General features: G+C 36.8%; 3 protein-coding genes across 5 annotated transcripts; 2 read left to right on the forward strand and 1 right to left on the reverse strand.

The window, feature by feature from the left end:
- Positions 1-865: 865 nt before the first annotated feature.
- On the forward strand, positions 866-2,549 carry LOC132069245 (uncharacterized). The gene is made up of 2 exons (XM_059462655.1): positions 866-1,333; positions 1,840-2,549. The coding sequence occupies exons 1-2, from the start codon at positions 945-947 to the stop codon at positions 2,168-2,170; spliced, it is 720 nt and encodes a 239-aa protein (XP_059318638.1). The 5' UTR covers positions 866-944; the 3' UTR covers positions 2,171-2,549.
- Positions 2,550-4,505: 1,956 nt separating this feature from the next.
- LOC132029713 (ultraviolet-B receptor UVR8) lies at positions 4,506-9,192 on the forward strand. The gene is made up of 5 exons (XM_059419038.1): positions 4,506-4,666; positions 4,749-4,928; positions 7,292-7,327; positions 7,466-7,581; positions 7,652-9,192. The coding sequence occupies exons 1-5, from the start codon at positions 4,567-4,569 to the stop codon at positions 8,951-8,953; spliced, it is 1,734 nt and encodes a 577-aa protein (XP_059275021.1). The 5' UTR covers positions 4,506-4,566; the 3' UTR covers positions 8,954-9,192.
- Positions 9,193-10,808: 1,616 nt separating this feature from the next.
- Positions 10,809-23,150, reverse strand: LOC132029715 (nuclear pore complex protein NUP85). Of its 3 annotated transcripts, none has more exons than XM_059419041.1 (19): positions 22,786-23,150; positions 18,986-19,088; positions 18,785-18,895; positions 18,571-18,654; positions 18,106-18,177; positions 17,934-17,990; positions 16,032-16,151; positions 15,762-15,962; positions 15,504-15,614; positions 15,383-15,420; positions 15,111-15,267; positions 14,517-14,618; positions 14,325-14,381; positions 13,997-14,143; positions 13,086-13,156; positions 12,897-12,984; positions 12,474-12,530; positions 11,522-11,746; positions 10,809-11,388 (listed from the first exon to the last, which is right to left on the reverse strand). In XM_059419041.1, exons 1-18 carry the CDS (start codon positions 23,148-23,150, stop codon positions 11,552-11,554), a joined length of 2,136 nt encoding a protein of 711 aa, XP_059275024.1. In that variant the 3' UTR covers positions 10,809-11,388; positions 11,522-11,551. The 3 variants fall into 3 exon arrangements, with proteins under 3 accessions (XP_059275024.1, XP_059275022.1, XP_059275023.1); XM_059419039.1 differs by having other exon boundaries at positions 10,809-11,393; XM_059419040.1 differs by having other exon boundaries at positions 10,809-11,396.
- Between the last annotated feature and the right edge of the window lie 226 nt (positions 23,151-23,376).

The following is a 23,376-nucleotide window of genomic DNA, read 5'->3' on the forward strand; positions in this document are numbered from 1 at the left end:
TTTTAATTATCATTTTAAAAAGTTGTATTTGTGTGACTTTTTCTAGTCCAAATTCACGTGATAATCACTATAATAACCCCCCGGATATCTCTTTTTCTTTTGTAAACTGGAGGGTGCTACATATTTTTGAACTTAGTTTTATGAGTTTTATGCATTAAAGATGTAATAATTATTTACTAAGTTATGTCACTTAATATCATTACATTATGATAAATACTAGCAATAATTTGGTAAAATAGAACTAGTTTGCTATTACACGTAATTAAATTATATAGATGGTATAAAAATTCTTTGCATTGTTAATACTCCATATATATAACTTAAATTCCTCCTTGAAATCTATCAATTTAGCTACGTATGGAGTGAAAACTATTTAGTTGCGGATTTACTAATATGGTTAATACTAGTTGTTTGGAGATGAAGCAATCTAATCGTAAGTTACCAACAAGGATTGTAGTGGAGTGGTAAGTACTCATCATTCTTAATCAAATGTGTCGGGTTCGAGTCATAGGTATAGAGTCGCCTTTAGGGAGCGCCTTACCCCGTATTGTGGACTTTCCAGTGAGAATCTAAATTTAGTCCGATTACGTTCCAGTGCAAGTACAGGACATTGAGTGAAAAACCAAAAGATAATAATTAAGTTTATTGATAAACCCACACGATTCTACTTCCTTAATCCCTCTATTTTCACTAGTTACAAGTCATATTTCCTTCAGGAATTTGGAATTTGGTACATGACGTATGCCTTAAGGTTAACCTAATACCAGAAATAGAAAGAACGAAAAGTCAAGAGGTATCTGTAACCTAACTTGTCCTAACCCTTAGAACTACTCCTCGCGTGTCCCTCAAAACTCTACAAAGAATCTTTAGTTTTTATACTTCCCTTCCTACAAAACACATACCAAAACCAAATTCCATAATTACCTTTCTCTAACTTCCCAAAAATGGAATCCATTGGATCTAGTTCCACCCCTTCCGACCACCACCACCATCGTCATCGCCGCCGTTTGGCGCCAACACAACCACTCGCCGACAGAATCATTCGTGCAGTCAGCCACCGTCTCCAACTCCTCCACCACTACGACACCACTTTCTTTATCTTAGGTGCAACTGGAAATGTATACACCGTTAACCTCTCCACCACCCCATCATGCAGCTGTCCTGATCGAACCACTCCATGCAAACACCTCCTATTCGTGTTCATCCGCGTATTGGGTGTCTCCATCGATGACACGTGTCTTCTCCGGCGAACTCTCCGCCCATGCGAGCTCCAAGGTCTTCTCAGCTTACCCATCTCACCTGAATCACTAGCAAACCCTAATGTTCGAGAAAGGTTAGAGAGCACCGTTCTAAAAATTTAATTATATTATGTCTCAACATTGCTATCACGTCCAGGCATGTTTCTTTTTCATGGACCAAGTATGTGAATGCTTTTTTGGAAGTGAGATTTGAGTGTAGGACTTATTGTCTGCTCTAATAAAAGGGCAATTGAATGTGCAAAGCATTTTGCGTGCACGCGTGAGCCTGTAGAGCCGATCGCACATTAAGGGTGAATGTAAGTTAATTACTCTAAGCAAGCATTTCAAGGCTCGAAACGTTTCCATCGGAATTTCCATTAGAAATCCGATATTTTGGATGGTATTTCGACGGGAACATCATTCGGCAATCACATTTTTTAGTAGTGACGTAACTTATGGGTCGCATAGAGTCATAGACAATACTTCCCTTCTCTTATTAATTTGCTCTAATACCATATTTATAAATTACATGATCATATCATCTAATTAAAAGTTTAAGCGATTTCAAATCTAATTATTTAATTATATTATGTCTCAACAGGTTTCACCAACTATTTTCTCAAGAACGGTCAAAATATACGCCGTTGAAAATAGAGATAGAGAACGGTGTAACGTGTCCAGTGTGTTTGGAAGAAATGAACAAGGAAGAAAGAGTGGCAGCTTGTAGGACTTGTAGGAATCCGTTGCATGAAGAATGTTTAATGCAATGGAAGAGAAGTAACAGAAGAAGATCCATTAGCTGTGTGATATGCAGGGCAAGGTGGAGGGATGTGAGGGCTGAACAAGAAGACAAGTACTTGAATTTGTCTGCTTATATTAGCGGTGACGGTGTCATGCATGTGGAAGATCGGCAGAGCCATTGTGGGGGTTAGGCCTTCAATAATTATTATTGCAGGATTTGATCAGTTGTAACGTTGTATATAACTGCAAAAGTATATTCAACTATTATTAGAGGGGGTAAAATATAAGGTTCTTACTTTTATAAGACTACCACCAAAGTCAAAATACTGATCCTTAGGGGTCTTTTGGTTGAAAACAAGTTATCCCAGATAACTTACCTCAGTTATTCCGGAATTAGTTATTCCATCCTCTCACAGAAATAAAATACGGGATTAGCTATACCACCATTTTATTCCAACCAAGCGTGGAATAAATTCATCTCAAATATAATTCCGGGATTGTTTATCCTTATCTCTTGTACCAAATGAGCCCTTAATATTTCTCAACAAGTATATACTTATATTTAGGTGATCATCATGTGAAAAACAATTTCTTTTATTTTGCAAACAACGTATTTATTCAAGCACTAACATATAACAAGATGCGTACTATACAAACTAAACAATTCATAGGAGTAAGGTTACTTTCTTAGTTTTCTTAACAGTCATTCAAACTTTAAGTAGATGAATAAATTGAGCTAGGATGATATGTAATAGATTAGGTATCCCTTCTGTATCCTATTTTTCCTCTCCAGTAGATTAAATCTGCTAGTTTGTCAAGCTTCCCTTTGATCTACACTTAAATGGAATAAAATATTTGGAGAGAGTGTGAAAATCATTTACATTGCTCAATTTTACTTTAAAAATCAAACTCTTCCTTACAATTTTGAATAGTAATAGAGATTCCCCCCATTATCCTATGCAATAACTATTTTACCATTGGTATTTTCAATCCTCCATCTATGTAATTATACATAATTTTGCATTTAGAAATTATAATTATTTTTGAACATGAATTTGACTTAATTTAAGGAAATTCAAATTTCGTGGTTGCAAATCAGTACTTTTTTAATTGAAGACCTCAGAGATTATTATTTTTAAGTTTCAATTTTCTATTTCATGTTGAAGTTGAAATAATAAATAAAAATATAATTTCTTTTTTAAATCAAATATTGCAATAATTTCTATTCCCGTTTTCTAGTCATTCTAGTTTAGTATTTAAAAAGAGAGAATCAACATAGACAAAATTAAAGGAGAATGGAGAATGCCCGTACGTCTTCTTTTCTTTATAAGAGTAGTCATCAACTTTGACTATCTTACCGGAAATCCTGAATTCAATCAATTAAAGCATAGAAAATTACTCGGATCATTGCTATTCAATCTTTGCCAGTCTAAAAAGATAGATTTATGAATTCTTGAATCTAAATCAACTATAGTTCTTCGTGTCCCTATGCCATATTCACAGCATGGGCTGTCAGCAATTAAATATTCTAAACTCCTCCCTATGTCAATTTGTCAGTGTCATACATTCCAGAAAATTACATGATCCTTATCAGTGAGTATTAGTTATTATTTTGAGTAAAAGTCCACTTTTATCCTTTACAACAGCTGATTAATTAGCAAAACATTATAACTGAGAGATTGTATATAAAATCTTTACCAATGAAAAGAAAGATCTAATTGGATAAATTCTTGGTACTCCTACTTAAGACTCCAGGTAGCTTGACACGCCATTGCTTTGATATCTTTCTTTCGTCCTTATTTTCTTTTTTTTACTTTTATTGACATGGGCCCTACTTTTAGAATTAAACGATAACTTATTCAGCAAAAAAAAAAAAAAAAAGAGAATTGAAAGATATCTTATTTGAAAAGCTTCAATTTTGCATCTTAAATTTCCTGTCATTAGATCCAGGATTTCTTCTTATTTTCTCCCATATGGTGCCTCAGTTGGAGAATTAAAAATAAAGAAAAGGGCACTTGATCATTAAAAGGAAAATAACTAGAATAAAATAAAATAAAACAAAACAAAAAGTTTCATGTGGGTCCACAGATAAATTCTATCCTTGGCATCAGTCCCAGAACACCAAGTTTAGGAATACTGCCTCCATCTCAAATTACTTATTGTAATTATTAAAAATAATTATCTCAAATTATTTATCATTTTAAATTTTTAAGACATAATTAATTATTTTATCATTAATGAGAGATAACATATAAATAAAGTAATTATTTGATAAAGAGAAATTATAACTTCAATATAAATAAGGATAAAGCTAATCAAATATTTCTTATAATTAATATTTTTTAAAGGGTGTGTAAAATGAACAAACGAGAAATATTTTGAGACGAAGGTAGTATCAAGTTTTGCACGTATAGTATTAAATACTTACATATTTGAATAAAGTTTAAAAATTAGTAATACTAATCTAGTCACTAGTCATTTGAATGACATATAAATATTTAGAAGTAAGGGAGTACTTAACTAGTTGTCGTAACATATCATTCCACAAAGATAGAAACAGTTTGAACAGTGATATCTGCGATTAGAAATGGCGGAGCAAGTGGAATCACCAGAAGCAGAATCAGGCAACTTATTTAACAAAATAATATCACTTGCCGCTGGCGAAGCTCATACTCTTGCTCTCACTGGTAAACAAAACAAAACATCTTTGCACTTTTAACTCTTTTATTCTTACAGGAATATTAATTAGTGTGTTGCAAATGGTTGTAGGACATGGGGATGTGTATTCTTGGGGAAGAGGAACATTTGGTCGACTTGGTACCGGTGAAGAAACTGACCAGTTATACCCGACCCGAATCAACTTTGGCCTGACCCATTCTGATGATGGAGAGAAGAGGGTCAAGATTGTTGGTATTGCAGCTGGTGCTTATCACAGTCTTGCCCTTTCAGGTTACCCACCATTTTCAACTTTTCTTATTCTTATATGATTTCAATTTGTTTTTTCTGCTAAGTTAGAATTTTTTTCTGCTACTATTTGTTGTTTCTTGTACTTGGATTATCTTATTTATCTGTAGTAGTTATTGCTCCTCCTTTCAGATTGCTTTATCATGACTTGTTCGCTTTCGTTATTTTCATTTGCATATTGCTTTGAATTGCTTGTCCTTTACCTCGACTTTTTTCTTGAGTCGAGGGTCTTCCGAAACAACCTCTCTCTACCTACCCTGCAGGTAGGGGTAAGGTCAGCGCACACTCTACCCTCTCAGACCCCCCGTTGTGAGATTTCCTGGGTGTGTTGTTGTTGTTAGTAATCGCGCAGCTTCTTTTTTCTTCAATGTTTATTACTATCTATTGCTTCGTTTGCTTTGTATCTTGCTATTTGCTGTCATATCTTCTTGCTACCATGCTTTGAATTCTTTTCCTTTTTTTTTTTTTTTTTTGGACCCAAGGGTCTATCGGAAATAACCTCCCTATCCCATAAAGGTAGGGGTAAGGTTTGCGTTCATCCTACCCTCCCCAAACCCCACTTGTGGGATTACACTAGGTATATTGTTATTTGTTTCTTTGTTAATTTGTTGACTTATAGTCAAAGTCTTGATTAGTTTCCAAAAATTGTTTCATTAGGAGATGGAATCTTGAAGTTCACCTCTGTGGAAATGTAATTTAGGCTGGCTATCCCCATTTTATTTGTCGCTGGGTTGAAATTGAATTTTCTGGTTGCTTCTAAATATAAAGCCATTGGATTGTCAAGGCCGTCTTCTACAATTTGTTTTTTTGCATTCTTTCGGAGTAGTTCATTTGCTCTATGAAATGTGTATCATGTTGTGGTGGATCTACAATTTAGACGTTGTGAGCTCTGAATTAAGAGTATGGTATTGAAATATACATAGTAATATCTGTACTTGCTTTTAACACACACACATGTATATATAGAGAATTAAGCGGATAGTTGAATGTTCTATCAAACCTGTGGATCCACCACTGTATTAATATGGCCTCGAGTTACCACTTATTGCAACTCAATAATCCACTAGCAGATCAGAATGGTGTCCTTCCATAAATAATATATAGCAGTTTGGAATACTGGATCTTACAGATTAAAGTATTGTGTTTATCTTTCAGTGTAGCATTTAGTAGCAAGTTTTGTCTTAGACTCCATTTTAACGAAAGCTTATCGTAATTCTAATGATTTTTCTTTTTTTTTTTTTTTTTTTGTAATTTTACTATGTTAAGCCTTTTGAGTTTTTTTAACCCTCTATCCCATTTAATGGACTTTCCTTTTTAATTTGTCCCGAAAAGAATGGCGCCTCTCTTTTTGGAAATTACTTAAATTTAGCATCCCCCTTTTATTCTTTATGACATGACACTTTGAAACGCTTACCACCATAGAATGAAAAGACATATAGAACTCTCACCACCACTCATCTTAAATGAGACTTTTGGCATATATTTTCTTATGTCAAAAGTCTTCTTTAATTTCTTAAACTCCGTGTCCAATGAAACACCATAACATAAATTGTGATGGAGGTAGTAGTACTATAGTTTTCAAGGTTTTGACCATGTATATTGATATATCACTGAGACAAGCCTTGCCCTACAGAATTGCTTTTCAGATTAGGTAGATAACTGCTAATTCACTCTCATGTTCCACAAACTGAAAAGATCTACATATTACGTAAGTTGACATGGCCTATGGGTTTAACCGAACTATCTAGTCCCTATTGGAGGATTCAATAGAGTTCACTCTTCTCTTAAGCCTCAAATGGACCAAGTGTTTTCTAGTCAAACGAAGAGCGGGTAATTCAAAATGATCTCATGTCATTCTTAAGATAAGGTGATCTTAATTGGAGTAACACCAAAGGGTGATTCCTGTTATGTTTAGAATGACTGGAGCAGTTAAGAGTGAAGAAATTAGGAAACGCAACTTTTGGCTCTCAAGGTTACTGTTGCAATTATTTGCTTCCATTGTTTTTGACATCTACAAGCAGGTAAGATCTCTGTGAACGTTCATCAGTAATATAGGTGAGGGATTGAGATCATTTATATTTTAAGCCAATTTTCTCAGAACACTTTGCCCTCATCTTCTGATTATTTGCTTGCTTCACCCAAAATGCTAAAATTATCGAACCATGAGATTTGTGCTAATATGTGAAAGGGCAACAATAACATTTAGGTAGCTACAATTTTTGGCTTATCAAGAATACTGATTCTAAGAAGAGCAACAATGCAGTTTAGAAGGAAAAATGTTATATCATGAGTTCCCAGATACCTTTTTCCTTTCCTTATCTTTTATTGACTTTTCTTTGTTTTCGCAGATGATGGATCAGTATGGGGCTGGGGATATAATGTCTGTATCCTTGAGAGATTACTTTGGACTTAGTACATGCTTTATATGGTGAACGTTCAGTATTATTTGTCTTTAACATATTGAATTTGCAATTAAAATGTGCATCTACTATTAATCATTCTTTTCCTTGACTGCCTAATAGATGGACAACTTGGTTTTGACGGAGAAAATTCTTTGGTTCCTCATTTATTGGAGGGATTCCTTGAGTTAGGTTCCCCCAATTCATCAGCTAGTGGCACAGAGAGAAAGAAACTAATGGTGCGAAACAAGTTAAAAATTAATGAGGAAATAGGTTGATGTCAGTGGCTAATTCTGTTTTCTCCTATAGATTTCTTTGGTTAAAGGTGGCGGAATGATGTCAGCGGCAATTGATAATCTTGGATCTTTATGGCTGTGGGGTAACTTTCCTGAACCGCAGAAAAGCAAGTCTACTGAGAGTGAATTCTCTCTTACTAGCAGTTGCAACCAAATACCTATCTGGAATTTTCATGGACACACAGTTGTTAATGTGGCATGTGGAAACGAGCATGTTGTGGCATTAGTCACTGCTGCGGAAGGAGGGAGTGATCTTGTTTGTTATTCTTGGGGTGGAAACAGCCACGGCCAGTTAGGCTTGGGAGACAAGGAGAGCAGACAGTATCCTGAAGTTATTGAGCCCTTTAATTCGGAATCCCCTTGGACAGTGTATGAGGTAGCATGTGGCGCTTTTCACACTGCTTTACTAGCTCAGAAAAGTCCAAGTGACAAATTAGAAAGTGTATGCTGGACATTTGGCCAGGGAGATAACGGGCAATTAGGTCATGGGACAACCCAAAGTATGTTATCTCCTGAACCAGTGAAACAGTTACCACGGAATGCATTTCTGATTTCTGTTGACTGTGGTTTATTTCACACAAGTGTTGTCTCTTCTGCTGGAGATGTGTGGTCATGGGGAATGGAAAAAGGCCTTGGCCTATGTCCTGAAGCAAGTTATAATGGACCTGATGCAGGTGATGCGATTCTTCCTCGGCTGTTTCCTTGTACCGGGCTATACGGGCCTAAATTTCCAGAACCCATTCAAGTTGTTTGTGGTGCAGCCCATACTATTCTTCTGGCTGATGCTGGATATAAGATGTGGTCTTGGGGTAGAGGATGGAGTGGTGTCCTTGGAAATGGTAAGATGATTGATTGCTACTCTCCAAATATGGCACTGTGGCCACCTCTGGATGCAGATTTTAGAGATCAAAGTGCAAACGACGGTGGCGATAAAAGTGGTACAGAAAAGAAACCTGAAGATGTGGTAGAATTGGAGAGGAAACTGTCTATGGCAGCGGAGGATGTAAAGCTTCTTCAGTCGAAACTTTCTCTAATGGAAAGGTATGCTAGCGTTCTTCATGGTGCTGTCTTTGGGAAACCTTTTGAAGAGCGAGATATGCCAGACTCGTTACGCAGTGGAGGGTCATTTGACATTGCAAACGAGTGGGAAAACATGTTGGAGGCCTCGGATCGTGGAAAGCTTGTCCGACTGGAGATGTTTTATCGTGGTATGCTAGCAGGTGTCAAAGATAAACTGTTGAAGAAACGGGTTCAGGAGATTTTTCTGGAGTGTCAAAGTTCTCTGCCTTCAGAATCCAGTAAACGAAACAAGTAATGCAGAATGCTTTGGTTTCAAATTTAAGTTTGTCTTACCTTGTATCAGGTATTTCTTTGGTTGCGCATACCTAAACTCTGATAGAAAATGCCGTATATATTTATTACTTAATCCAAATAATGATATGTAAAACAGAGAGTTGGAAAGTAGTTCCCCGTTATGGATGAACCTCTTGATGATTGTAATTAGTTAGCTTTGAAGAAATAATAATTGAAAGTGATGTAGTTTGATTGGTATAATTTTAAAGTCTTGGTTCTTTTTACATATCAGTATAGAAAGAACTCCTGAGTAAGCCTTTGTAGGGGAAGTGCACTATAGCCGTTTGTAGGATTTTTATTTAAAGCATAGCCGAAATTTTCAAAGGTTTTGCAATTTAGCCGCCTCAGAATCAACGGTAGTCATGTGGGTTTGAAGTTGAAAACGTGAATATGAAGTTTCAAACTTCAGAATGCAGGTCCGATGATGGGCTATGCCAAAGCCCAACTTCAAGCATGTCTGTAGTTCGAATGAAGTAGAAATTAAGAAGCACAAATTTGAATAACTTCATGTGCCTAGACTGTAGAAAATTTAGGGAGAGAGTCCACAAAATGTAAGGTGAAGTTGAAGATTGGCATTGAGATCTGAATAAATTGGACTTGCAAGAGTAAGAAAAAGAATTTCCCCTACATCAGTTAGCGTTTGTAGCAATAGACTATCCCAAATAGAGTTTCTGGCCAAAATTATCCCTTATCTTTAAGGGTGGGTCTAGCTTTGTTCTTTAAATATAAACCTAAGCACTATTTGTCCTTTTAAATTTGTAAAAATTGAGTAGTTTTGTCTAAGTAATAAAAAACACCCAGAATACTGTTAAAACCAACAGAAATCACCTGCAGGTAAAACTAAAAAAAATAAAAATACACTTGCTCTGTTTCACTCCACGTTAGTCTTTTCCAATTCACTTTGCTCATCTCTGTTCCAGCAGTAAAAAGAAATCCTAACCTTCTAGATTTCATTTACTCTTCTAACGATTACAGAGACGCAGTAAGGCTAAAATGTGCATTAAGAGACACAAAACACAAAACTAGCTCTTTGGTACAAAACAATGGCAACAAATTTAAGAGAGACTATTATAGAGAAATTAATCTTGATATTCAAGCTGAAATCTAGATAAGCTTCTATACAGGCAACAATTTAAATGCATAGCCTGATGCAATACCAACAGAGTATATGCAATTAAAAATTCAATAACTTCTGGATTGTCGATTTCAACCCTAATATTTTAGAAAATATGACAAAAAATTCATAACATCTGAATTAGTGAATGAAATTGAGGGTAGGATTCTTTTACTGTTGTGACAGAGAAAAAAGTGAGCTGGAGAAGAAGGGTTCTTGAATTTGGGGTGAAACAAAGCTAGTTTGTTTTCAAGTTTCATGTAGGTCGCCTTGGAATCTCTGTTAGTTTTAGTGGTGTTTTGGGCATTTTTTATTACTGGGACTAAAAGTGCTCCAAGTTTTGCAAACTTAAAAGGACAAATAGGGCTTAGATTTATATTTAGATGACAAAGTTAAACTTACACTAATGATGAGGGATAATTTTGGCCAAAAACTCTCGTCAAATATCCCAAAATATCCAAGTCAACTAGCTTTTAGCAAAGATCTTCCATTGCTTCATTAGCCAAACTGTTGTTACGAAAACATGGATTATTGTAGTTGAGAAGAAGCAGCAGCAACATTGATTTTGTCTGAAGTTACATTCTCAAGGATAAAATTTTAATATTTCGAAAAGGTTAGTTAGGCTTTAAATATACATGTAAAAGCGGATACCTGGTGCAAATTCTATGGATTCAATGCCACGATTAACTGACCCCTTAGGATATTGACAAAGCATATGATATAAATGGCCAAAACAAATCTAGAACATGATATTACAATTAGCCAACCCACTAAATCAGAAGATATATGGTCCCATTCTAGTGGCAGAGATGGGTTGAAAATCAATTGCAGTCCCAACATGGAAGGCAAACTATTGCAACCTTCATTGAATATGTTGCAGATTACTTGATCTTATAAATACTAGCCCAACCAGGAACAATAACACAACAAAGTTTTACATAAGAGTTCTATCACAGCCATCTCAACACTTTAACCAGGCAACAGGCAGGGGTTTTGGTGGTCTTTTACAAAGGCATATACATTAGTAGGGTACCCCCTCCCCTTTCCCCTCTAAAAAGAAAATAAATAAAAGGTTCTCTAAGTAGGAGCAGCTAAACAAGAAACCTTAATTCTTATAATCATCTTCACTCTGGTCAAGCTAGGGTAAGTCTTCCATAGCCTGAAGCTCTCATCCAAATGCTTCCGACAGATTAGCTGTCTGTCTAGCTCTGCAGCATGTAGGTGACAGAAGTGGCTCAGGGGGCCAGACCACTCACTATGCAGTGCCTGCTTCACATATGTAGCTTTTCTGCTGCAAGCAATGATAAGTTCAGTAAGATTTTTAAAAGTTAACCACACTCCCGAAACAGACTACTAAAGAGGAAAGAGGATACTAATATAACACTTTAAGCATGTCAGAAAGATGCAATCAGTCACCTCTTAAGCAAGAAAACAGGGGTAACAAAGTCACTCTTCAAGGATTGCACGACCCAGGGTAGTGGCAAGTGCCAGCCTGACAGAGCTTAAGGCGTCAGATGCCAAGTCAGCTTCAACAAAGTCTGGCCTCAATCTTGCCATGGACAACTCTTGCAGTTTATTCAAGAGAAGCTGAGTTTGAGAAACATTAAGCAACAGTCGCTCTTGCCAGTTTAACAATTTCAACTGCGCAGGAAGAAAGAGGAAAACAGAATGAGGTCAAAGATGAAATATGCACCAGCTATTAATAAACATATAAATCTGAAAGCATGGTGAACTTTTCAGCCTTAATTAAATAAATAGATTGCTAACCCCTTCCCACACCACCAACGGCACCCATTTCCCAACCCACTGGGTGTACTGTCGTCTGAAAGATTTTACCACAAATGCCCCACAAAATATATTAGGTTTTTTTTTTTTTTTGGAACAGTCACAATATATTAGCTTTTTCAATTTGATATAAACTAAGTTTCATGTGTTAAGCCACAAGGAATATCTTCACAACCAAATGGTATCTAACAGAGATACCCACCAACCAGCTTATCTTTTCTTTTTTTAGTTTTTTCTTTTTTTTTTTCCTTAAGCAAGAATTTAGCACCTGAGCAGGAGCGAAATAATATGAAACCGCAATGAAGCATTATTCGGAACTAAAAAAAAGAAAGCAGGAAGCTACATCATACTCATAACTGTAAACAAAAACAAAAGAAAAGAGTGATTACACCTCTAAACATTTACTAGCAATCTAGATCCCACTCATAAACATGATCTTCTTTCATGTCAACCTTTTTTAATTGCCACCTAGTGTTTCTATGACCTATTTGGCACTATGATTTTGAAAAGCAGAAAAAAAAAAAAAAAAAAAATCTGGCAAGTTGAGCAAGGAACTAAATGCAATAGTCAGAGAAAAACTCACTGAATCATATAGAAGAGGTAACCAAAAGCGTTGCGGCGTGGAAGGATTTTTCATGAGCTGCAGAGTACAGAAAAAAAAATTGACTCAGAGGAGGCAAAGCAGAAGGCTTATTTTTCTTAGGTAACGGAGATAAACACGCCACATATCCTAACAAATATTTCAATCGAACCGACACAGCATTCCGGCTGCCAGGTTTCATTAACAAATCTTATGTTAATTTATTTTCAGTTTCTTAAGGTAGCCACTCAAGTTTAAATCTTATACATCAACAAGGCCTCAATACCAAATGCAAAATCTTTTTTTGATCAAGTCAAAAAAAGAAAGATTTTGCATTTGATACTTGTTGATCTTATACACCCATAAAATGAAATTTTACATCACTCCAATGTTAGTCTTCATTATTATACGAGGTGTCAGACATACAGAGACAAGAGCTTCAGATGCGTTACGAGCAGCATCTGTGGGTGTATCACCATGAACCTGCAGCAGGGATCTCCTAAAATTCCTGTATCTGTGCAAGTAGTAAACATAAAAACTTCAAAGATATGAAATACTTCAAAACCATGCTTACAGGTGACATCCACTAATTCAAAGTGAGTAAGTATTAATTACTTGTTCAGAAACTCAAGACCGCCAGCAGTTCTAGACTCGGAACCCAGCAACTCTATGAGACCTTCCCATTGCTGCAGGGAAAGAACAATAGAATGATCAAAGAGAATAAGCCAGCTAATTCTATGAGAAAAGAGATGCTGCTTCAGAGCAAAACTACTAGACTTTGACTTAGAACAAATATCTCAGAGACAGCAATCAGATTCATGATAATCAAAATAGATCAACTCTGGTGGCGAACCAATTCTACCAAATTTAACTAGATCGACAAGCCAATTTTTGGCTATCTTCCTTCGGTTTTAATATTTCTCTTGTCTTCTTTTTGCCGGGGCTGGATTCACTTAAACCCAGATCCTGAGAAGTACAAGCTTAGCAAGATTGGACTTCTAGCATTTTGAGGTTCCTTACGTTATATGAATCACATCTGAACCATTTTGAGGTTCCTTACGTTATATGAATCACATCTGAACAATATTCAAGGGCTTCACCATGATATTCTACTATCCATATTGCTTAAGATGCTTAATCAAGCACCTGGTCAAGCTTGCCAACTAACATCTATACATCTGCACGTGGTGTACCATGTTTGGCATATGAAAGGTTCTAAATTTCTTCTAGAATTCTGTCTCATCCATCAGATAGCATGTTCTTCATAATGCACATGCTTGGATAACTAGGAACAGGTAGATACGTAAACATGCCTGCGAAGTACTTAGTACAGTTCAACCTTCTACCAAATCAACACTTTAAAGAATGAATTCCTTTATGAGAAAAAAAAAAAGACGGAACACACTCAGCATACATAACATATAAAAATTTGCAATCTAGAGAAATGGGTATAAACATGAACTGTTAGAGAGTAATACTAAGAATATATACAAGGGACTCAACCAGTATAACCGAGTAATACTAACCTTGAATCCTTCATCAGAAACCGACTTCCCCACGAAATCAAATAATTGCTTGGCAATTCTGCTTAAACGAAATTCATCTCGAGCTTGCTGCAGCCAAAAGACACCAGAGCCTTTTCTCCCATGTTTCCAGTGATGCACCCCAGCAATCTAATGAAAAATATGACATATAAGTTGAAAGTGAAGCACTTGTATTTTCGAAGTAATTACAACAATTCAAATACATGCCATTACAGGGAAATCACATCAGAGTACCTTTATTATTGAGCTTAAGAAAGTAACTACACCTCAGAGATTAAAGATAGTCAATATGAATAATATCATGACATACCCTCATAATGTTTGAACTTATGGTGTCAAGTTCATACAGACGGCAGATCTCTATACTCTGCATAGAAAAGCAAAATTAACCAAGCAAGAATCAATAAGGAACCACTATTGAAACGAGGCTGTAGAACAAGATATTTGAGAGCAACACCGTGAGGGTGAGGAATCAAAAGAAAAATCACCCTGGAAGCTGTACCTTTAACAGAATTTGACTATGCTGTACAGGCTGCTTGTACAGCAAATTCTCCAGTAATCCAATCCCTTGTTTTATGCATGAAGTCAAGTATATTGGTGCAATCTGAAGGGAAGTGGAAAAACAGCGATCCAAATATGAGTAGAAGAACCAAAATTTAAACTGAGTTTTCAGACACCGGTATTGTAGTTTTCCGCAAATTGAGCTTCCAGTATATTCAGCAAAACAGCTTATAAAATTAAACGATGTATGCAAACTGTGTAAGGGAGTTTATAGGTAAAATCTCTCCAGCATCTAGGTAACCATTGTTTCAAGTTCAATTGTACTTGTAAGCTATAGGTTGTCTCCAATCCAGAATCATCAAAATATTATTTTCCCATACATTTTGGGGGACATATGATATACCCATGTTGAATCTCACTCATGTCTTTCGTTTTCCGTTACTTAGGGTGAAAGCTGAACCTTATACATGTACAGGAGGATAAAAGAAGAGTTTTAAGTAATACTTTTTTTTTTTAATGAGAAATGAGTTTTAAGTAATAGTACAAGTACAAGTAAATCAGGCATTCATTTGCCCAAGTTTGCATCCACACATACTTGCCATGTCAATGCATGAGAAGACAGAACTTGTGCATATACAAGTCTATGCAGCTCTTCTATGCTAACTCCCCCCAGTTTGGAATGCTCTTCATGCAAAAGAATTTCTGCATGAGTGTTCCCAGCTGTCAACAACTCTACAGCATGCGCCATCATCCTTGAGAGATAAACAAAAAGATTTGCATCAGACGAATTAAATAGATAAGAAAATGCTGAAGTACTCAAGCCACCCAAAAAAAAAAAAAGGCACACAGAAGAGAAGGTTAACAAACCAGGGGCCAAATGATCTTGAGCACTCTGCTAGAACAACCTGAAAATATAGGATATGCTCATGAGTTCTGCACTACATCAAACATACCAAAAGTTACAAACTAAATCTTTAGAGTGGTTTACCTCAGTATTTTCTCCAAGAATTCCAAGTATAAGACCAAACAGCTTATGGGGGCTGGAAACTGGCTTTGATTGCATGCACTTCTGAGCTAAATTGTGCATGCTCTCTAGACCCTACACCACAAAAAATAGAATGTGTATGTTAATCGCAAATGCAACAGCAAAAGAATCTTCTTGCTCTCCACTTTTGGATGATTGTGCGCAAAGTGAGTCAACTCTAGTGATCTTAGATGTTTAGATCAATTTGAAAGAGGAACTGACCGCAGTAAATGGCCTAACGTATAAGAAATGGGATATAAAAAGCTCCATCCAGTTGAAAGTTGCATTTGATAGAACACTAGGATTTCCCAACATGATCTGGATCAAATTTTTTAGCCCTTCTTTAGTCTGCTGGTGATCACATTGAAGCCAATAGGAACTGCAGTCCAGTTTACTTATTTGTGCCCTCCACTTCTCCCATGCCTAACAGGGAAAAAGGAATCAAACATTGTCCAGTAAAGGCCACTGATCATTAGCAAAGGCCTACATTACCTTCAAGAAGTCAGGCTTGGTTTTGCAACACTCGCCCAAATTTTCTTCTCTCAGACTAGGACGCATTCTAGGCATCTTGGATATAAGAACAGCAACTGCTTCAACCAATCCATTCTCTGTCTTTTAAGAGCAAGAATCAAACAGGTTAAAAGGGAAAACGGGAAAGCTATATTCATAGTTCGGACCCTTTTTAGGGAGATAGGTATACTTCAGAAACTATCTGAGAGCAATCAAATTAAATTTTCATAGCTGCCATTCCCCAGGGATTCAGTCACCAGCTCCCTATCAGCAGGTGACCAATTGCCTAGACTTAGGCCCCATTTGTTTTCATTAAGATCAAGACGTCTGAATCTGAATGCACGTCTGAATGATTAAGATACTGTCTCTAGATCTGAACACTGAATGATTAAGACTGTTTATTTTCAACATCTGAATGTGCATAATGTATTTATTTAGACATTATAATACATATATAATTTAAATAAAAAAGTAACTAAATATTAAAGATAAATGTCAATTTAATAAAATAAAACTATTATTTGATAAAAAAATATGTATGTTCGCTAGTGATGGTGGAGATGCTTTGTAGTAGTGGTGGCGGTGATGGTTGATGCTAGTGGCTAGTAATGGTGGTGGTGATAGTTATGATGGTGGAGTTGGTTGATGTTAGTAATTGGCGGTGTTGGTGGCTGAACAATGTATGGTGGTAGTTGGCGGCGCTGCTAGTTATGATGGTGGACGTGGTTGGTAGTAGCTTGGTGGTAGTGGTAGATAGTAGTGGCAGCGACGACAGTGGTTGTTGATATAATTATAATGAAGGAGGTGGTAGGTATGGTAGTGATTGACAATAGCGTGGTTGTCAGCGGTGGTGGTTGCGATGGCAGAGGTGGTTAGTGGTGGCGGTTGATAACAGTGGCAATTGTGATGGCAGAGATGGCTAGTAGTGGTGGGTAGGGGTGGGTGGTAGTGGTGGGTGGGGTGAGGGGGTGGGAGTGTGTGGTGGGTGGGGTGTGGCGGGGCGGAGGGGTGGGTGGGGGTAGGGATGGAGTTGGTGGTTATGGACAAAATCGTGGTAAAAATTATCCATACAAAAATTACCTCTTAATGAAAATAAGACTTTGCTCAAGATCTTAATCATTAAGACTTATTCAGATCAAATAAGTGCTTAGATCTTAATGTAAACAAATGCACTTAATGGCCTAAGGTTTGAACCATTCAGATTCAGACCTCCATTAAGTGGCAAACAAATGAAGCCTTAATCTGATGATATTACTGTCACTTGCCATAGAGACTCATCGAGAGAGTCCTCTACCCATAGAGACTAATTACTTGTAATCATCTCAACCTGAGTAGTTACTAAAAGAAATTATAATGTCGTCAATGCTAAAGATCAGGGATGAAAGGGTGGATAAAAATTGATCTCTCAAGTTGTTAAGAGGTAGGTAGCTTATGCCAACTAGAAGCTAAAGAAAGTAAATCTGATACAAAAAGAAAAAGCAAATCCACTTTATCATCCTAAATGATAGCGCATCCTGTGGCTAGATCTCTCAGGCAAAACACGCTAAGAGTGATAGACTTTGGAACCTGATGGAAAAGGTACAAGGCCTAATAAGGTGTCAAAGCTCTGAAAAGACAACTCATTATCCATGATTAGGTATACCAACATAAAGAAGAGGCAAGAACTGTTCCCAAGTTAACTGATGTACATGTCGTTTAAGAGAGAAAAGTACAGTATATGATGTTATGAGAACAATTTAGGTTGAGTTAAGTTATGCTATGATGTTATGTGAATAATTTAGGTTGAGTTAAGTTATGCTAGACTGCCACTGATCACAAGTTCAAAATTCTTGCCTCTTTTTTTTTTTTTTTTTTTTCCTTTTTGCAGTTTTTCGAAACTCTTACCTCTCGGCTAACTAATTGATCAAACCGGTAAGAGCCATGCAAGCGCAACAATTTTACCTGCAAAATTGGCAATCATAGATGCTCCTTAACCAAACTCCTGATATACCTCACACAAGCAACAAAACATGAATGCACAATTATAATGGTCTATATCCACAAATAATATGTTTACCACAATTTCCAGCCAGCCAACGGCCAACGCTGATGACATCGCGTCCCAGTAGTTAGGATCTTCTTCAACAACCTGTGATGAGTAAATTAATTGGAAATGAACACACAAAGATGGGATGGCTACTCCTTCCATCATAGTTTAGTTATCCTTCTTTCTATTTTGCATTGTACCAAAATCCACTTCTACAGGGAAACTTTGTCGTTACACCAATGATTATCTTTTGAATATCCTACCCTGAAAGAAGCATCATTGACCCACTATTTCATTGGAGAAAGTTCCAATTTTTCAAAATGTTAATATTCACTCTACTTTTGAACTTACACCTGCTTAAATACAACTATTTTTAATTTTTACGTTTATATCTAAATCCAGTCAAATTAGGACACTTAAATTATGACTAATAATTTGTCCACCAATAGGCCCAACAAATGTAAAGTTCACAGGGATATTAATTGACAGCTAAACCTGTACACCACCAAGTTCCTGCTGAAAATCCACAAGCCTTGAATGAATAGTTGGTAAAGTTCCCGAGAATAAAGAACTGTAGTCCTGTTGAATGAAACATGCATTAAGTTGGACGAATAGTACAGTATCACAGAGTATAAGATCCGTGACATCTGTCGGAGAAAATCAAGGAAACTTATACGAAATAGAAGAGAAGAAAAAAAAAAAAACATACAGCCAACCAATCTAGCAACCGTTCAGGAATCCAAGATTGAGATTGCTTGTCTACGTAAAATATCTCCAATAGCTCCCACGCCGCTTTCAGACACGTTGGCTCTGCAATTTCCTAACAGGCACACACAGCCACCAGATAAATACTAAATTGCAAAGGTCAGAGTCTGGGTACAGCCAAACAAAAGTGTGATGACATACTCACATTTACTACCGACTTGGGATCTTCGATAATTGGTTTAGGAGGTGGTTTTCGATCACTGAGCAGTGAACTTATCTCTTTGCTGTACTCTATGACATGCTCCCACCTGATTACATGCAAAATGCAATAACTGTCAAATAGTGGCCCAGTGAAATGACATAGCCACCCAGGCTACTATAGTGTGGATTAAAACTCTCTCAGGTCTCTAATAGAGAAAAAAAACTTCAAGCTTCTAGACTTGGGACTCATTTCTCTTCTCTCTTTTTTTTTTTTTTTTTACAAGTTTATGTGACTTAGAACTCTTCTGTTGTAGAAAGCAAAAAAATAAGACCTCCAGCTTTCAAATTTTTCATGAATTGCATCACGAGCAACCCGATTGGAAAAATCCTGGAAGCTCGCAAGTATTTAAAACAAGAGGCACTAAGCTTGCAACAGCACCTTGTCACTTTATAGTTTATACAAGAAAAGATACATACAGAAGTCATAAACAATAGTTTTTTTAATAAAGCAATAAATTTTATTCACATTTGGGCAAAAGCCAAAAGGTGCCCGTATACAAGATGTAGATTGAAAAAGCAGAACCCAAAATTATATGATTTCTATGAAAGACACCCAATATTCTTTACATAAAGGAAGTTCATGGGTGCACCCAAAAGAAATGAAGGATAAGAGTCTACTCCTCAACTGTACAAAATTCATCTCTACACTCTCAAAAAGAAAAGGAAAAAAACTCATCCATTTCTTCTTCTTCTTTTTTTTTTTTCTTTGATAAAGGTAATAGTTATATTAATATCAACAGGCATACTACCCCAAAACCTGTGTAGTCCCCCTCAAAAATAGTTCACTTACACGATGGAGTCCTATATGTTAAGGATACTTAGAAACTGCCTAGAACATCAAAACTATCTTCAGTTTGTACTAACAATTCCTGTTTATACCAAACATAATAAAGACATAAACAATTCATTTTAAACTTCTGAATATTGCCTTCGTTGACCTCAAAATATATCTGATTCCTTTCTGCCCAGATAGACCACCAATTACAAGCTGGGACAATCTTCCATCTCTCCTCTCTTTTAGTTGCATTGCCATCTCTTCTATTTCTTTATTCACTGTCACCTTTTTTTTTTAAAAAAAAGAATGTTTCTTCATCCCAAATCTTTACGACCATTTTCCTAACAAGGCCTATTAAATGCCCCTAGATCTTCAGAGTTGTGACCGTCTCCCACCTTACCAAATGGAACTTCCTTGCTCCGTCGACCGAGTCACATAAAAAGTTACCCTCAAGCCTTTCCAACTTTCTCGTGATTCAAGTTGGGGCGTGAAATAAAAACATAAAGTATGTGGAGATGCTAGATCTCTAAATGAAAAGTTACTTCCTCCTTTGGATAGTTATCTTTTCTACCATTCTACAAGCATCTTCTCAATTCATTGTAGTACTGGGTTCCAAGTTGTTTGATCTTTATTTGCAGCACCAAATGGCAAGTCAAGATAGGTAGTAGTCAGCCACAACCTTACAGTTCAGCACCTGTGCTAAAGTTGCAATGTTCTCCACATCTCCAACTGGACACTTTCTAAGGTTAATCTTACCGCCGGACACCACCTGAAACCATGTTAACACATATCCCAAATGCTCCAATTGAGTCCTATCAACATCACAAAAAAATCATAAGTGTCATCTGCAAACAACAGATGTGAGACCTTCACAGTACTATTTCCAACAGCGGCATTGAAGTCCCTCAGGTAACCACCTACCATGGCCCTACCTATCATCTTGCTCCGCCCCCTCCATAACTAAAATGAGTAGCATGGAAGATAAGGGGTCTCCCTGTCTCAACCTCTCGAACTACAAACGAAATCAAACGAGTTGCCATTCACAGGAACCGAATAACTAACAATGGAAATGATGTGCTTCATCCAAGTTCTCTAGTGAAGACTGAAATTCATCTTCGACATTATTTAGTCCAAGAATTCCAGTTAACATGGTCACATGCCATCTTGAGGTCCGGCTTTCACAAAATGTCTGAAACCCCTTATTTTTTCCTGGAATCAACAACTTCATTTGCCACAAAGTTGCATCAAGTATTTGTCTGCCCTCCACAAAAGCGTTCTACGATGTAGACAGTATCTCATCTAATACCCTCTGAAATCTATTGGAAAGCATATAAAAATAATCTTATAAATACTTCACATTAGACTATGGGTCTATAATCTTTGATGCTCGATGCTCCCTCCTTTTTGAAATGATAAATGAAATGAAAGATGCACTGACACTTTTCTCGAATTCTACCTTTCTTGAAATTCCTTTATGGTATCCATAACCTCACCTTTGACTGTATCCAACATTGTCGGAGAAAAGTCAAAGTGAATCCATCCGTTCCCAGAGCTTTATCACCCGCACAATACTCCACCGCCTTCCTCGCCTCCTCTTCCCTAATTACCCTTCCCAACCATTGCCTATTTCCCTTTGCCATTAAATCCTACACTACACACCCCACACTCCGATTTCAGTCTCCAATCAGCTTCCTCTTTGAATAGTCGCCTAACCACTAGTTATGTGCCAACTCGGGAGCAAAAAGAGGACATTTTTACAAATGTGTTAGGAGTACGACAATTTGCCGAGTTATCAGAGCAAGGTGGGTATTTTAGATGCATATGCTCCAACTTGGGAGGAGTGTTCGAAAGTCAATATCTATCCGTTGTGCACAAATCCAAAATTCAAATTACAGATTTATATAGCTAGTATGATTAGTAGCTTGTTTGGCCAAGCTTCTAAAATCAGCTTATTTTGAAAAGTACTTTTTTCAAAAGTGCTTTCAAAAAAGGACTATTGGTGAGAAGCATTTTGTGTTGGCCAACTAATTTAAAAAGCACTTTTGAGCAGCAATTAGTGTTTGGCCAAGCTTTTAAAAAGTGCTTCTAAGTGTATTCCCTCAAAAGTTCTTTTCTGCTTTTGGGGAAAAGCTACTTTCTTTAGTTTCTGAAAAACTGTTTCTGCTAATCTCCAAAAGCACTTATTTTCTTCCAAAAGCTTGGCCAAACACCTCACTTTTTAAAATAAGCACTTTTAGAGAAAAATAAGCTTGGCCAAACAGGCTATAGATCAAATACCAGACTGAGTCTTAAAGTTAGATAAGGTTGATAGCTAGATAGAGTTAGTGTTTCACTACAAAGCAAACTCTTTCTGCTGAAAGTGTATATATAAGATGTTGTACAGTTGAATAAATCAGAGTGGTCGAAATAATTTACACTCATTTTCTCCCCTTTGGACTAACACTATAAAATGATTACATTGAGGAATGTTTTCCTCACACTAAACACGCCCATAGATGAAAAATTCTTGAGGTTGTTTCAGGTCTATTTCAGCTAAATCAAGTTACAGGTTTACCACTCTAGCATTTATAACACTCTGTTTGGATGGTTGTTACCTATTATATTGTATTGTGTTGTTGTATGGTATCGTCAAATCCATCGTTACGTAACGACGAAAAGTCTCATTTTATATGACGACCGATTTAGTATGACTGCGTCGTTACCTTATCTTTTTTCCTCATTTTGTCTTTACTTATTTTCTAATAATCATATTTTATCGTTTACCCTACCCTTTTATAAGTAGCTCTACTCCGTACCCTTCTTTTCTTGTAGGTTTATCCTTCAACTTGAAGACATATGACATTAAGTAGCAGCGGAAAAAGGTACAATCTATCTAAATGTTGTATCCATCAAAACAATGCAGTACGATACAATACAACACAATACTTATACATTATGAAACAATCCATCCAAAGAGAGTGTTAACTTACCAGTCAGCCTTGTAAGGAGGGTTATCCAAGGACATTCCAGAATGTTTCCTGCTCTGAAGAAGCGCGAAAGGAGTAACCGAACTGTAAGCAATTCTCCTCCATGTAGCAGCATCAACTTCCTCATCATCTCCGCTATTACTCAGCTTCACCTCCACCACTCTACCACCACCGCCAGCCTCACCGTGCGGTTTGGGGAAAGCCGAGACACGGAGAGTATTGCCACACCCCCATGAAATTGAGAGTCGATTAATTGGGGATTTCAGGCCGTGACGGACAGGGTAGATCACTACTGGTTGCTTTTCTGAGTCCCCTGAGAATGGAACAATTGCCAGCTCATCGGATTCTGATGACGTCAGCCCTGGCATTACGCCGGATTGTCAGGTCGCAATCGCCCTGATGTGAATGCTCAAGTAAATGGTCTTTTTCTAGGGTTTTAGAATAGGGGTTTATGGCAAAGCGAGGGAATGAGGGAGTTCATAATTTTCAATTTGGAATCCTTTACGTACGGAAAACACATATTGGAGACTAAAACCATTTTCAAAGATTGTGAAACTGGCGTAACCTAGTTAATATTTTATTGAAAGATTTTTG

Source organism: Lycium ferocissimum, chromosome 9 (genome assembly GCF_029784015.1).
Source record: "Lycium ferocissimum isolate CSIRO_LF1 chromosome 9, AGI_CSIRO_Lferr_CH_V1, whole genome shotgun sequence".
Lineage (NCBI taxonomy): Eukaryota > Viridiplantae > Streptophyta > Magnoliopsida > Solanales > Solanaceae > Lycium > Lycium ferocissimum.